The sequence below is a fragment of the Lepidochelys kempii genome, chromosome 4 (assembly GCF_965140265.1).
Source record: "Lepidochelys kempii isolate rLepKem1 chromosome 4, rLepKem1.hap2, whole genome shotgun sequence".
NCBI lineage: Eukaryota > Metazoa > Chordata > Testudines > Cheloniidae > Lepidochelys > Lepidochelys kempii.
In genome coordinates, this window is record NC_133259.1 from 83683282 (window position 1) to 83697830 (window position 14549).

At 40.8% G+C, this 14549-nt stretch overlaps 2 protein-coding genes across 23 annotated transcripts in view; one reads left to right on the forward strand and one right to left on the reverse strand.

Annotated features, from left to right (window-relative positions):
* Window positions 1-260: 260 nt before the first annotated feature.
* LOC140909993 (general transcription factor IIE subunit 1-like) lies at window positions 261-7603 on the forward strand. Its single transcript, XM_073340093.1, has 4 exons — window positions 261-708; window positions 2762-2963; window positions 4591-4820; window positions 6328-7603. The coding sequence occupies exons 1-4, from the start codon at window positions 261-263 to the stop codon at window positions 6714-6716; spliced, it is 1269 nt and encodes a 422-aa protein (XP_073196194.1). The 3' UTR covers window positions 6717-7603.
* Window positions 7604-13555: 5952 nt separating this feature from the next.
* The window catches only part of PCM1 (pericentriolar material 1), an 89206-nt gene continuing 88212 nt past the window's right edge, over window positions 13556-14549 (reverse strand). For all 22 annotated transcript variants that reach the window (XM_073341890.1, XM_073341898.1, XM_073341897.1 and 19 more), the window contains one exon: window positions 13556-13881. In XM_073341890.1, the coding sequence (XP_073197991.1) occupies window positions 13856-13881 (26 nt within the window). In that variant the 3' untranslated portion in view covers window positions 13556-13855. The remainder of the gene's footprint in view (window positions 13882-14549) is intronic.

The window sequence follows — 14549 nt, forward strand, 5'->3', positions numbered from 1 at the left end:
TCCCGCAGCCCCCATTGGCCTGGAGCGGCAAACCGCGGCAAGTGGGAGTGGCGATCAGCCGAACCGGCAGACGCAGCAGGTAAACAAACCGTCGCGGTGCGCCAGGGGCTTTCCCTGAACAAACGGTGGACCACAGTTGAGAACCACTGCTCTAGAGGCTCATGCACTGAGGCCCCAAGTTCGATCCCGCCCACCAACGACTGGGGTCTGTCGGTGTTACATATACTAACGCTCCTCTTTCTGACACAGTTTAGTTACTGATGGAAGATCAAGATGTTATTACCGAAGTCCCTGCAGCACTGAAACGGCTGGCCAAATACATGGTGCGTGGCTTCTATGGGGTAGAGTACTCACTGGTCCTTGACTTATTGATCCGATACCCCTGTGTGAAGGAGGATGACTTGTTGCTACTGCTCAAGTATGAACGCAAACAGTTGCGCACTGTCCTCAACACACTCAAGGCAGATAAATTTGTCAAGCTGCGCATGCGGGTTGAAACAGGGCCCAATGGGAAGAGTACAAGGCACAACTACTATTACATCAACTACAAGTTGCTGGTGGACGTGGTGAAGTACAAACTGGATCATGTGCGCCGGAAGATAGAAGCAGATGAGCGGGATTCAACCACCAGGTCCTCCTTCAAGTGTCCATCCTGCTTCAGCACTTACACGGACCTGGAAGTAAATCAGCTGTTTGACATATTCACAGGTATGCCAGCTAGGCTGCTCATCTGCTCTCATCCTTCAGGAAATTGTTGGCAGCATTAAATGTGTCTGCACCTGTGCACATTTTGTAATAGAACCAGGTTGGTTGGGTTTGGTTTTTGGACATTTGCCCTAAAAAAAAGTAGAAGGAAATAACTGGGCTTTTAGAATGACCTGTGGTGAAGAGGAAGGGTATTCCTGTAGCTAAGATGCAGTCCTAGGATTCAGATTTTAGTCTCAGCTCTGCTATGGACTTGCTGTTTGACCTTGGCCAAGTAGTTTAACCAAGTTTTATGTTGTCTTTAATTTCCTCACCTGTAAAATGCAAGTAAGTTGCCCATTTCACCTGGGTGTTTTGAGGTTAAATTAATTTAATGGTTATAAATGCATGAAGATCCTGAGGCAAGATGCCATAAAATATTAATAAAATACAGTATTTCAAATTGTTTTAACAAACCTTAACTAATTCTCCTAACACCAGAGGGGGAGGTATAAGCTTCCCCATTCTACAAATAGGGCAACTGAGACATAGAGGTTCAGTGTCTTCCCAAAGGCACATAGCAAGTCAGGAGCTGAGTTGGCATTACAACTCAGGAGTTTCTGCCTCCTCTTCAAGCCAACTGAACCAGAAGTTGCATTTCAGATTCACTGGACAAGGCATTGTGAGGTATGGTGCAATGGCAGTTGACACCTACACTATAAACATCTGGGTAGCTGATAAGGATGAATGACCCAGAAAGAACGAGCAAAGCTTGATTTTGAGATTGTAAGGGGAGTTTGCAGGGCTGCGCGCTGGCAAAATCCTTCTTGGCTTGTAAACTGAGCAAATTTGATCTGTAATCATTGAAACAATAAACATGGAAGCTGCTGATGGTGACACTTTTACAGAGTAGCTTTTCAGAGTAGAACTGTACACTTCAAACAGGTTTATTGAGGTAGAGGTACTGGTTTTTACTGCAGGATTCAGCTAGAAATAGCACCATTGTGTTTAAAAGGACACTGTCAATTTAAACATCAAATCTGCCTGAAAATATTTTACCTCTTGTTCTATGTTATGTCTAAGCTGAATGAACAAGTATAAGACATTAGAGAGAAGGAATTGACTATACAGAAGATGTTGCCAAATGCACAATTTCTCTTTCCTGTGGTAGTCTGTTTGTGTGGATCTTTCATACAACAGGTGTGTCAAAATCAGAGGCAAATGTGATTGTAAAATTCTCAATGTTCCCCAGGATTCAGAGGCAGGAACAGTATCAGCAACTGCTTTTTAACCATTTTTTTTTAAAGTAAATTTGTTCATCTCTAACTTGAAATCTGTTATTTGGGCATAAGCTTTCGTGGGCTAAACCCACTTCATCGGATGCATGCAGAGGAAAATACAGTAGGAAGATACATATACAGAGAGAACATGAAAGAATGGGTGTTGCCATATCAACTGTAATGAGACCAATTAATTAAGGTGGGCTATTATCAGCAGGAGAAAAAAACCTTTTGTAGTGATAATCACAATGGCCCATTTCAAACAGTTGACAAGAAGGTGTAAGTAACAGTCGGTGGAAAAAGAATTAGCATGGGGAAATAGTTTTTACTTTGTGTAATGACCCATCATCCACTCCTAGTCTTTATTCAAGCCTAATTTAATGGTGTCCAGTTTGCAAATTAATTCCAATTCTGCAGTTTCTCATTGGAGTCTGTTTTTGAAGTATTTTTGTTGGAGAATTGTGACTTTTAGGTCTGAAATTGAGTGACCAGGGAGGTTGAAGTGTTCTCCGACGTGTTTTAGCCCACAAAAGCTTACGCCAAAATAAATTTGTTAGTCTCTAAGGTGCCACAAGTAATCCTCGGGTTTTTTTGCTGATACAGACTAACATGGCTACCACTCTGAAAGATTTCAAGTTGATTGTGTCCCTTCAAGCAGCATAAATGGTTGTAGCAAGGAACTGAGTTGTTCTTCAAAAGTCTTATTCACTGGGGGAGCAGGTTCCTTGGCAAAGATCACTGCTGAATTTTTGCATCTTTTACTAACCTGTGAATTTCCAATGGGGGTGATGTTGCAGAGACTTTCCGCTGCACCTACTGCAATGCTGAAGTGGAGGAGGATGCCTCTGCGCTTCCCAAACGAGATGCTCGAACCTTGCTAGCAAAATTTAACGAACAGATTGAACCCATCTTCGCACTACTGCGCGAGACTGAAGATGTTGTTCTACCACATGATTTGCTTGAACCTCAGCCAACGGAAATTCCAGAGCTATCAGAAAGGTATGAAGAGAAATCCCTTCTCAATCCAAGTTATAACTTATGGAAAACCAAATGTTTTCTGGCTCACTTCTTCCAGAGCATAATTTAAGCTAAACTTGTAAATCTTTCTTCCCATTTAAGTGGAGGACAAAAAGTGGCCCAAGGTGGTGAGGTGAAATCATGTTGACTAGAATCACGAATTGTCTTTCAAAAGGCCACTAAGGCCTATTTTTACATAAACAATTTTAGTTCTGACTCCTGCGCATCTAAACATTGGCACCTTTTCTTCACTGTGCTTTCCTTAAAACTAACAGCCTACTCCTCTCTGTATCTGCCTAAGATCCTGCTAACTACTTAAAGAATTAGAATTGACACAATTTGCTAGGCTCTCCTTTGCTTCTTTCCCTCCCTGTCATCTTATTTTTCATGCCAATCTCTTCCTTCTCCTTTTATCTCCAACCCAGTTATCTGCTCTCTTGCTCCTAACTCCTTCCACTACTAACCTTAATCCCCTTCAGCCACCCACCTGTCTCAATTTCCTCATCATTGATACCATTACCAGTGACTCCTAGATCTGCCTTGTTGACAGGTTTGTTTTTTGTTTTGTTTTTTAACTTTCTCACTTAAGCCCTGTCCTTGCCTCATTTCTTAATCCTTCCTATTACCCAAGCTCTCAGCCTTGATTTCACTTTTGATTCTCCTCTGCCTCCTTTCCTGCACTCCCAGGCCGTCAAGCACATCTACTGCTTCTTTCTCTACACTTCCAAAGTTCCAGCCCCACAAACTACTCATTGGCAGGCTTTCCTAACACTTCCTCGTAGACTACTGCTTTTTACTTCTTACTCGCTTACAAATAGGGATGGAGACAGAGAACTTTGAATCTTCTTGCACACCTGCCCAACAACTCCTTTGTCTCCTCTAAACTTTGTCATCCTTTCACGAAGTCTAGACTGGAGTCTCTTTAATGCTTCACTGAAACTACTTCTTGCTTAATATGTGCAAAGTTCCATGCATAGAAAATAATAAATAAGAAAACCTAAAATCCTTTTCTGTGCAATGTTCTAGTTTCATGGCTCTTTCTACTCTATTTGTCTTGTATTGTGCCTGTTTGTTTGGTTTTTTTTACCATAACTGCTTAACGTACAGAACTGTGTTATGTTTGGCATATCTGTAGTATATGGCACTCTAAAAACTCCCAATTATTAAATGTGTGTATTTACCCCTCAAACTCAAAGATTTTTTTTTCCCACATTGGGGAGAATTTCTTGCTTCTTAAAAGTTTTATATTTCTCTCAATACTACTTTTGGCTACTCTCTCGTTCTTTGCTCTCTACTGTCCTGTGAAAACCATGACATTAATCCTGACAATACACTTGATCCTAAAATGTATTCTAGAAAAGGGTATGCAGCTATTAACAGCTCAGAACCACACGTTAATCATGGGTTGGGGAGGAGATAATTTTGTCTCAAGATACAGTGTAGCTGGCCAAACTGAAATTAATCTTGTGTCAGTTTCCTTGATTGAGAGATGAGGTGGTGGTGTGTTTTTGTGTGTGTGGCGGGGGGGGGGGGGGGGAAGACTTTTAAATACCCTGAGGTTTTGGGAGAGTGACTCTCTGCAAGCAAGAATTAAACTTTTTTCCTTCAGCTTTGAACAGAGGGTATGTTCAAGCATCCTGGACTCCAGTATCCATCTTGAGAAATGGGCCAACAAGAATTCATCTGTCAGTAATATGTATGTTCAAAACTTGGTCATTGATTTCCAAGAGTCTGAGCCAAAGAAGAAAGGGAAGGAAAAAGTGATTAAAGAACATCCTATATGGATGTCCCAAAGTACTGTACAAGGAGCATCTTCAAATGCAACTGATTCCAATATTGGTAAGACAAAGTTTGAGAACCTAAGATTTGAATGTATGGTCATGTGTTGATATGGCTGTCTCGTTAGGAATGTACTGTAATTAATTCTCTCCTCACCCCCACATTAGTAGCTGGTGGATGCTCAGCACTTATGATAACTGTCCTCATGTAGGGACCTAAATACAGATTTAAGAACCTTGCTTTATGCACCAAATCCTGGAAAATCCCTGTCTTTTAGTAGCCTTATATTTTAAAATGTCTTTTTGAATGATGTATTCTATGTAACAACACATCTTTGTAAAGCTCTTCTCAATCTGGGAAGAGCAGGAAACTGAATGCTTCTTTAGGGATATTTATATCTGTACAAGTACCTGTGTAGGGAGACTTCTGCTAGTAGAGGGCTCTTTAATCAAGCAGACAAAAGCTTGACAAGATTCAATAGCTGGAAGCTGAAGCTAGATAAATTCAAGCTGGAAATAAGGTGTATTAACCGGGTAACTAACCATTTGAACATCTTGCCAAAGAATGAGGTGGATTTTTCATTCCTTGAAGCCTTTAAAACAAGATTGGGTATCTTTCTAAAAGATACATTCTAGGTCAATCAGACATTATGATCTGTGATATATAGGAAGTAAGATTAATTGATACTAGTTCCTTCTGGCCTTTACAAATATAAATCTATACAGAGCAAGATTTTTCAAATGCTAGTAGTGATTCAGCATGTTCACTTAGACACTTTAAAGTGTACTAACTTTCAAAAAGTGCTGAGCACTCCCCTTTGAAAACTGGGTGCTTTTTGGGCACCAAGTTGAGAGCGACCTTATTCACTAGTCACTTATGAAAACGCTGGCCTTGGACTCCAATAGCTGAACATGAAGTTTGGATTAGATTTATGAACAAAGATCCAAAGGTTTAAAGGAATATTCTGTATATAAGGCTGGGGGTCCAGTCTACTGATAAACAGGAAACCAGTATTAACAACAGAACAAACCATTAAAGTAGGTCAGTTTAATCAAATATGATCTTGTTCAGAATTCTTCAGTAGAGGAGTAAGTTATATAAAGTGCCAGATGCAACTACAAAAAATATCTTCAGTGGCTCAATGCTGCTTCTGTAACTTAAATAAGAAGCTATATTTCAAACACAAATCTAATTTTATTTCCTAACTGATACATCTGGTGCTGAATTACAGAAGAACCAGGGTGCCATGTCTAGAAAACCATTGAAACAGGTATGCTCAATATCAGATACAATAACTACAGCTGAGATGGCTCTCTATATATATTTTAAAGGAGAGCTGGAGGTGCATTTACTGTCCATCTCTTTCCATCCCATTTTAATACACTTCATATACCCTGCTTATAAATGAACAGGAAAACACTCATTCCATTCGCTTGTGAAAGATGTCTTATAATCCTTTGATTGCAATTGTCAAACTTAAATAGGATTGTTCAAGTGGAAAATTACTGGTCTGTTTACATGTTAATTGCTTGTGGCTTATTTGATGCTCTCTTGTTTTTGGGAACAGAAATGTCCAAAGAAACGGATGACTGTGTTAAGGAGGCTGTTACTGATAATGAAGTAATAAGGACCCTTCTCATCCATGAATCTAAGTCTTCCTCTGGCACAGGGCATCCCCCTCCTCGTGCCAAAAACAAACTGCATGAGTCAGAAAGTGACACCAGTGAATCAGAGGAGGAGGCCAAACATGCAAAACCTGTGGTAGTTAAAGCAGCAGGGAGTGACTTGGAACAAGAGGAGCAGGAAACACTGGATCCGACAGTAATGGTTGCTGGACAGACCCACTTGTACAGTGAAGTTAGTGACAATCCAGAGCTAGTGTCACTTATGACAGATGAAGAGAGAGAAGTTTACATCAAGGTGGGACAAGAAATGTTCCAGTCTGTCTTTGAGTAAATGCATGAATTAAAAAGCAGTTGTTATACCACTCGTGTAAGTTTAGATGTTCTGCAAAGTTCTTTCTGTAGCTTAACCTACAGTAGTTGTCGGGTGAAACAAATGTAAAGTTCAGGATATTTTTGTGAAGGTGGTGGTGAGGTCTGAATCTGCTCCTTGGAGAGCCTGCTATTTATTTTTTGCTCATGTTATTTCTCTAAAGCAACAAAGTGAAGATGTTGCAGATAACCTTGGTTGGTTTCAGTCTAGAGCAGGGGCAGGCAAACTTTTTGGCCTGAGGGCGGCATTGGGTTTCAAAAGTTGTATGCAGGGCCGGGTAGGTGGGGGGCGTGGCCTGACGACTGCTCCTCCCCCACCGCTGCACCATCCAACCCTCCCTTTCCTTCCTGACTGCCCCCCCCTCCTGGAATCCCTGCCCCATCCACACCCCCACTTCCTGACTGTCCCACCAGGACCCCTGCCTCCATTCAAAACCCTATTCCGGCCCTCTGACCTACCTGACCCCTCTCCACCCCCGCCCCCCAACTACTCCATGAACTCCCTTGCCCTCTGTCCAACCCACCTGCCCCCTTACCGCGCACAGAGCACCGGCTCAGGCCAGGCTCTGCAGCCCCCCCCCGCCCAGAGCATGGCGCTGGTGGTGCAGTGAGCTGAGGCTGCGCAGGAGGGGGAACAGCAGGGGCTCAGGAGCCGGGCATGAGGGTCCCATGGGTTGTAGTTTGCCCACCCCTGATCTAGCGTATTTAAATTGTTTTTGTTTCCATATAGTTCCTGTTTGTGAAACAGTCCTAAATTTTGTTTAACATGCTAAGTATTATACTCACTTTTGCTTAATATGCTAAGTATTGTAATGAAAAGACAAAATGTAATGCTTTAATTACTTTAGAAGCAGGAATCATCCTGTTTGATCAATAAATAAATTGCAACAGGACACAATTGTCTGAGTGCTAAAATATATGCCTAAAACCAAGTGACAGTCAGAACCTAAATATTAAAAGATCTAACAGGTCATGTAATCCATCTCCCTGCCAAGGCAACGTTAGATTAATTTCCCTTTCTTGATAAGCGAGTTAAACTCATTGTTGCTGTAACTCCTTCATGCCAATGTGTCCAACAATTCTTCTGGAGTGTATGCTTATACTGAGGTGGAGTATTAATGGCAGACAGAACAATCACAAAGGGATGTCCCTGCAACAAATCCCTGCTCCCAGATTTCTCTTTCTAGAGTTAATACGAATACTTGAAATCAAAGCAATGAACAGTCATAACAGCTTGACAGATAATTTAAAAAGAAAATTGTCTGGATTAGCAAAACTGTCCAAACAAACAAACCCACACAGTTAAGAGAGATTACCAAGTGCTCTGCAACTGATCCCTTTTGGGACGGGGAGAAATTTAAAAAATCTCAGGGTAAAGTGTGAGCTGAAGTCCTGGAGAAGAAGTGGGTTCGATGACGTGGGCTGTAGCTCACGAAAACTTATGCTCAAATAAATTTGTTAGTCTCTAAGGTGCCACAAGTACTCCTTTTCTTTTTGCGTATACAGACTACCACAGCTGCTACTCTGAAATCCATAGGAAATGACATCATTCATAGAGTCCAAGGCCAGAAGGGACTATTGCAATCATCCAGTCTGACCTCCTGTACAACACAGGCCACAGAATTTACCCATAATTCCTAGAGCATATGTTAAAAAAAAAAAAATCTCCAACCTGATTTAAAAATTGCCAGGGATAGACTCCACCATGACCCCTAGTAAACTGTTCCAATGATTAATTACACCCACTATTAATTTATTTCCAGTCTTAAGTGCTGCAGTGTGTTAGCCTTTGTCTGCTAGATTTGAAGAGCCCATTATTGAACAGTTATTCCCCTCTAAATATTTATAGACTAATCACGTCATCCATTAGCCTTCTCTTTAAAATCAATAGTGTGCTCTTTCAATCTGTCTCTATAAGGCATCTTTTTCTAATCCTTTTCAATCTATCAACATCCTTTTTGAATTGTGAGTACCAGAACACGACACACCATTACAGCAGAGATTGCACCAGATATAGAGGAAAAATAACTTCTACTTTTATTGAAGATTCCCCTCTTTATGCATCCCAGGATGGTGTTTGCTTTTTTGGCCAGGGTCACACTGGGAGCTCATGTTCAGTTGATTATCCACCATGACCCCCAACTCTTTTTCAGAGTCAGCTTCCCAGAATAGAGTCCCCCACCCAGTAGGTTCGTATGGTCTGTTTGTTCCTAGACGCATATCTTAACAATTTAGCTGTATTAAAACATTCTTTGTATGTACCCAGTTTACCAAGTGATCCACACTGCTCTGAGTCAGTGACAGTTCTATTAATTACTTACCACTTCCCCAACATGTCAGCTGCAAACATTTTCAGTGATTTTATTTTCTTCCTTAACATTAAATTGCATATGTTCAAGAACTGATCCCTGCGGGCCCCCCACTAGAAACATCTGCTCAGTGATGATTCCATGTTTACAATTCAAGACCTATCAGTTAGTTAAACCCACTTAATAGCATTCTATTTTTTTAATCAAGGTTGTGCTTTTTTTAGTCATGAAGCTTCAGGCTGCATTGGTAAATCAGAGGTAAAGCTTACATTGTTCTATGAAAGTAAATACACTCAGATTTACCATGTTACTTTGGTTTTGTAACTAGATTATGCTTCAAGCAGTAGTGGCAGGTACTGTATTATGCCTTTGGTCCCTAAAGGGTTCCTGGCCCATTCCCTTTTGATGTACTATTTCATTTCCTCTAAGCAATAGTTACCTTTCCTAGGTATATAGTGTTCTTGAGTACCTCTTTGCCCCTGTATCATGTTTGATGATGAAGCCACCAGAACACTGGCTTAAGTCTACTTTCTCTTGCAATCCTATTTAAAGTGCTATACACCTTTCTGGTATTATGTAAATGTAATCTAAGTTATGCAACTTTAATAGGATGATTAGGCTGAGGAGGGAAGGATAAGTTCACAGGATCCATGGACAAACTACAGCCCACAGGATCATCCGGCCTGGCCCTTGAGCCCCTGGCCCCTCCCCTGCTGCATCCCCCCACAGCCTTACTTTGCCACTCTGCCAGCGCTCTGGCCTGCTGCTCTGAATGGCAGGGTAAGGGGGAAGTTGGATAAGGGGCAGGATGTTGCAGGGGACAGTTAGGGGTGGAGGTGTGGATAGGGATTGGGGCAGTCAGGGGAAGATTAGTTGGGGCAGAGGTTCAGGGTGGGGGGGTTGGGATGGAGAACAGGGTGGTTGGATAGGCATGGGAGTCCTGAGGAGGCAGGGAGGGTGCGGGATACGGGGCAGTCAGTGGACAAGGAGCAGGGTGGGTTGGATGGGTCAGCAGTTCTGAGGGGGGCAGTGGACCAGGCTGTTTGGGGAGGCACAGCCTTCCCTACCCAGCCCTCCTACAGCTTTGCAACCCCAATGTGGCCCTCAGGCCAAAAAGTTTGCCCACCCCTGGACTAGAACTACAGTTGGAAAAGTGAGGCATCGTCATGAGAACTATTTTAGCTTGGTGTAAAAAACAGAAGCACCTCTATTCCACAGTAGATACATCTTACAAAAGGCAATAGCTCTAAGGCAGGGGTCTTTTTGCCATTTCAAGTGTTCTGAACACTTGTCAAAATGGGGGACTGTAAAGATATAGAAGTGATACCTGGATCAGCCCACCAATAACCATACTACAGCATTTAGCCTCAAACCATTTTTCTTGACGAATGAAATGTTGGGAGCCCTCAGTGTAACTGATGTGAAAGTGAGTCCTTGAGACATTCTGCCTGAGGGCTAGTCTGTCTGCTCAGTTCTTTATTAAACAGCTGAAGTTGGAAGTCTAGACACAAGACAGCTGAGGCCTTGGGCCAGGTGACTACTCACATGTACACCCCAAGCATTGACTGTAGTGCTTTAGGAAAACTTCTGCTGTCTACCAAAGCGACAGACTTAAACAGTAGACATAGCTCGTTCTATTCATTTTCCCTGTGGTGGATCAATGCTGACATGTGGGTGAATTCAGAGAATGCCTTGTTCAAGGAACTTTGAAATTCTAAAGAACATCTTAAAGCACTCATCACTATGAAAAGGTAAAAAGAAAAGCTGTAGCTCCTAAAAGCTTATGCTCAAATAAATTGGTTACTCTAAGGTGCCACAAGTACTCCTTTTCTTTTTGCGAATACAGACTAACACAGCTGTTACTCTGAAACCTATGAAAAGGTAGTGATTTCTCCTACTCTAACTGTTGTAATTGCAGCAGGGAAGACTGTTTTGACCAATAAATACTGCAACCAATCTTTAGTTCAATGGCTTAAGTGGCATAACCATCTGGCAGATTCCTAGGCCCATGTTTGAACCATATGTTCAAATACAGTATCTGCAGGCTTCAAGATTACCACAGAGCTTAGGGGTGTCTTTTTGGCTCTGAGCAAAAAGCAAACAATCCTTATCACAATTTAATCTCTATAGAGAATAGAGAGGCTTGTCCCCTCTGTCCATTTCTCTCCATGCCCCCCCCTCCATTTGTACAGAAGTTGTGCAGTAGTGAGGAGCAGTTATTAGTGGGTCTGTATTACTCCCCTCTTCTGGACTCAAGCAGCAATGCAGCTGCTGAACTTGTTCCCCCAGTTGGAGAGAATGACTTCGACTGTCCAATGATCATCAAACAATAAGGAAAGGAACTACTCAAAGGATGCAATTACTGGAGCCCCAACATCAGGGATGCTTACTGCACCATGTAGGGAAACAGCCAAAAGAAGATAGAATTAGGATAAAGAGTGAAACATTTAAGTCAGGTATTTCAAAAGTTACAGTTCTCATAGGTGGTACCAAAAGGCCCTAATGGTGATAAAATACAAGCTATTTTTATATTTGTCTACAGTTCAATAATGTACTGCTATTAATTTTAAATTAGTTGATACCCTAAACATGAATATTCACTTTAAGGATTTGGCTAAATAAAAATAAGTGCTCAATATACCTGAACTAAGAAGTTAGCAATTGAAAGATTGCGGTGTTGATAGCCACAGAAATCTGCTTAGTTCAAGTATTGATTTGTACTGTCAAGTGTTAACTCTAGGTTTCAAATTGGCATTTTGTAAATAAATGTTAGTTAAGAATTATTAGTCTTGCTTATTGAATGTGTAATGGTGTTAGTTTCTAAAATCTTGACTGTATGCTAATATCTGAACTGTTAAGTGTATTCAGTTTACATTAAGGTTACAAAATTCAAAGAGTCTAGAAATGCCAAAGTTCAAAAGTAAGTGAACTGGACAGAGCTGGAACAAGGTAAGATTTACTTTGTAATTAGCTAGCAGATGGATGTGGAAGACACAACTACAGTTAAAATTGGGGTACAGAAGCAAGGAACAGGCTACATGTCTTGAACTTAGAGCCCAGTAGTTTGGTGTGTGTGTGGTTTTTTTCGTTTGAGGAATAGCACTGATAGTTTCAAACTTCTTATATATGGGATCATATTACCTTGGAGGAGGGGGCAATAGGCAAGTCTTTGAGATCATCCTTGGGAACAATGACCAATGCAAGTGTTAACTGAAACTGACTCTTGTAAATTAGGCAGTTAAAAATGAAATATTAGAAGTCTCCCTCAACACTGCCTTCCCTATGAAATTTGTCACTGGGTGCTATTCAAGTTCACTGTTTTATTACGTGGCAGTGACTTTGAGGCACTGCCCTTTACACCAGGGAATCATCAGACACACTCTTGACAAACTAAACACAACTGAATCCAGTCAGTTTATACGTTAGAAGTGGTTTGTGATTATGCCAATGTAGTTTTACAGTCACATTTTCCTATTTCTTAAATTTTGCTTGTTGTGTAGAAGACCTATTACAAACAAAGGGGGAAAACTGATTATACAAGAAGTACTCTCAAATGCAGATCAAAAACTTCTACTCCTTGTTACAGTAAATTTAGATATGAAACAATTGTAGGCAACTATATTTTCAGAGCCATTTAAATTGTTTGCAGTGTTTACAGCAATGTTGGGCTCACCCTCATATAAATTGTGTAAGGATTTTTTTTTTTTTTTTTTAAATCCAGCATGTAGGAAATAGTAATGATTTCTATCTCCTCTCCAAAAAGTTAAGTGAACTCATAAAAATTAAGTAGATTAACTTAGAAAATATGGCTGGTTCTGGGAGGCAGAATTCAGAGAACTTAGAGTAATATGAATGCTTCCATTGAAGGCTACATTTACTCTTCAAGCTAGGGGTCTGATGCCCAGCTCTTCCGCAGATGCTCAAGGAGAGCTAGCCTGAGTATAAACAGCAGTACGTCTGAAGTAGCACAGGAAGCAGTAGTACATACTCACAGGATTCAGAGATAGTGTATTCAGCACGGCTAAGTCATACCAGTGCCCCTGCCACCACAGCTACACTAATACTCCTGCTAGCTCTTATACATGCTCACACTAGGTTGATATGTGAGTTGGCACTCCCAGCCCTAGGTCATAGTGCAGATGTAGTCCAAGATGACAAACACTCCTGTTTTCCTTACAAACACCAATCATCTGCACGGGCACATAACAGCTACACCTATATAGTACTGTACCAGGTGAAGGGGAAAAATCTGTGGGATTTTTTTTATTTTTTTTTAAAGAAAGCTACCCTTCCCCACCACATAGATTGATAGGACAACTAGTTTTCCTAGGCCAGGAAAACTGATAGTATCCCTTTGAATGGCACACTCTACTCTCTACAAATAAGCATTCACTACTAAGCACTTCATGTTGTCCAGGAGAGCAGGATGCCTTCACGCAGCATCATCAGAACTTCTCCAGCAACTGTAAAATAAGGGCTCAAAGACTTTACAGACAAGTCCAACCTTTATTTAAAACTACATTTTAAACCATTTTAAAATTACTAAACAAATCACAATGAATAAAAAAGATTAAGACAGAAAAAGAACAGTGCAGTAAGAATAACTAGAGGATTCAGTTACAGCTGTTTAAACTGCCCTGGGCAGAAGTTAGCATATCTATCCTAAAGGCAGTAGTGTGTCAAACTAATTTACATTTTTATACAAATTCAAATTGAGTGAAGTTTGTGCCCATTTTCTATATGCACTGGTATATGTGGAGAAGGGCTAGGAAGGAGTTTCTGGAAAAAATGTTCACGCACTTTGAGCTCCAGCAGTTTCTGCAAAATAAAAATTGTACTCATTAATGTCCAGGAACAATTACTGAATCTCAAACACACATTTTAACAGGTATATGTTTAAAAGTATTGCTGAGAACATCTTGACAAAACAAGTCCCTCCTCATTGTTGGTCTATACACAGTTTGCACATTGTGTTAGGTTGCACCTATTCCACTATCATGTGGGCACTCGGATTTCAGATAAAAAGCACCCTAATGCAATTACCAACTTAAGCAAAATTGAAAGAGGGTACTCAACCCACAATTAGTGTCCACAGAAAGGAGCTCTACCAATTTAACTAGTTTGGTTTAGAAACCAATTAATTCAGTGCAAAATGAACTCCATGAACTGTTTGCTACTGACCTTTCTGGAAATGGTCAGTAGCCAATATAAATTGTGAGTTTGATTTTCTAGCCCTCATTGGCTCGTCAGTTGCCTATGATGTAACACTAAGCATATGGCTGCATATATTTGTTGACTAATAACTAGAAATAAATGGTCAAACCTAGCTATATTATTATTAGGCAATGTTTCTGGGGATTTCCTCCAATGCTCCTCACTCCCATTCTCCAAACATTGTATTGTAGTTTAAATAAATTACCGAAATAATTGAAACCACCGTGATTATATTGCAGTATTTTGACAAATAGAATATGCAGAATTTTTAA

Bases quoted from the DNA above. Each gene is read 5' to 3' on its own strand.
- LOC140909993 (XM_073340093.1), top strand. From the start codon at position 261: ATGGAAGATCAAGATGTTATTACCGAAGTCCCTGCAGCACTGAAACGG. The intron at 709-2,761 runs GTATGCCAGCTA...GTGATGTTGCAG, and splicing joins GCTGTTTGACATATTCACAG to AGACTTTCCGCTGCACCTAC. The intron at 4,821-6,327 runs GTAAGACAAAGT...TTTTGGGAACAG, and splicing joins TGCAACTGATTCCAATATTG to AAATGTCCAAAGAAACGGAT.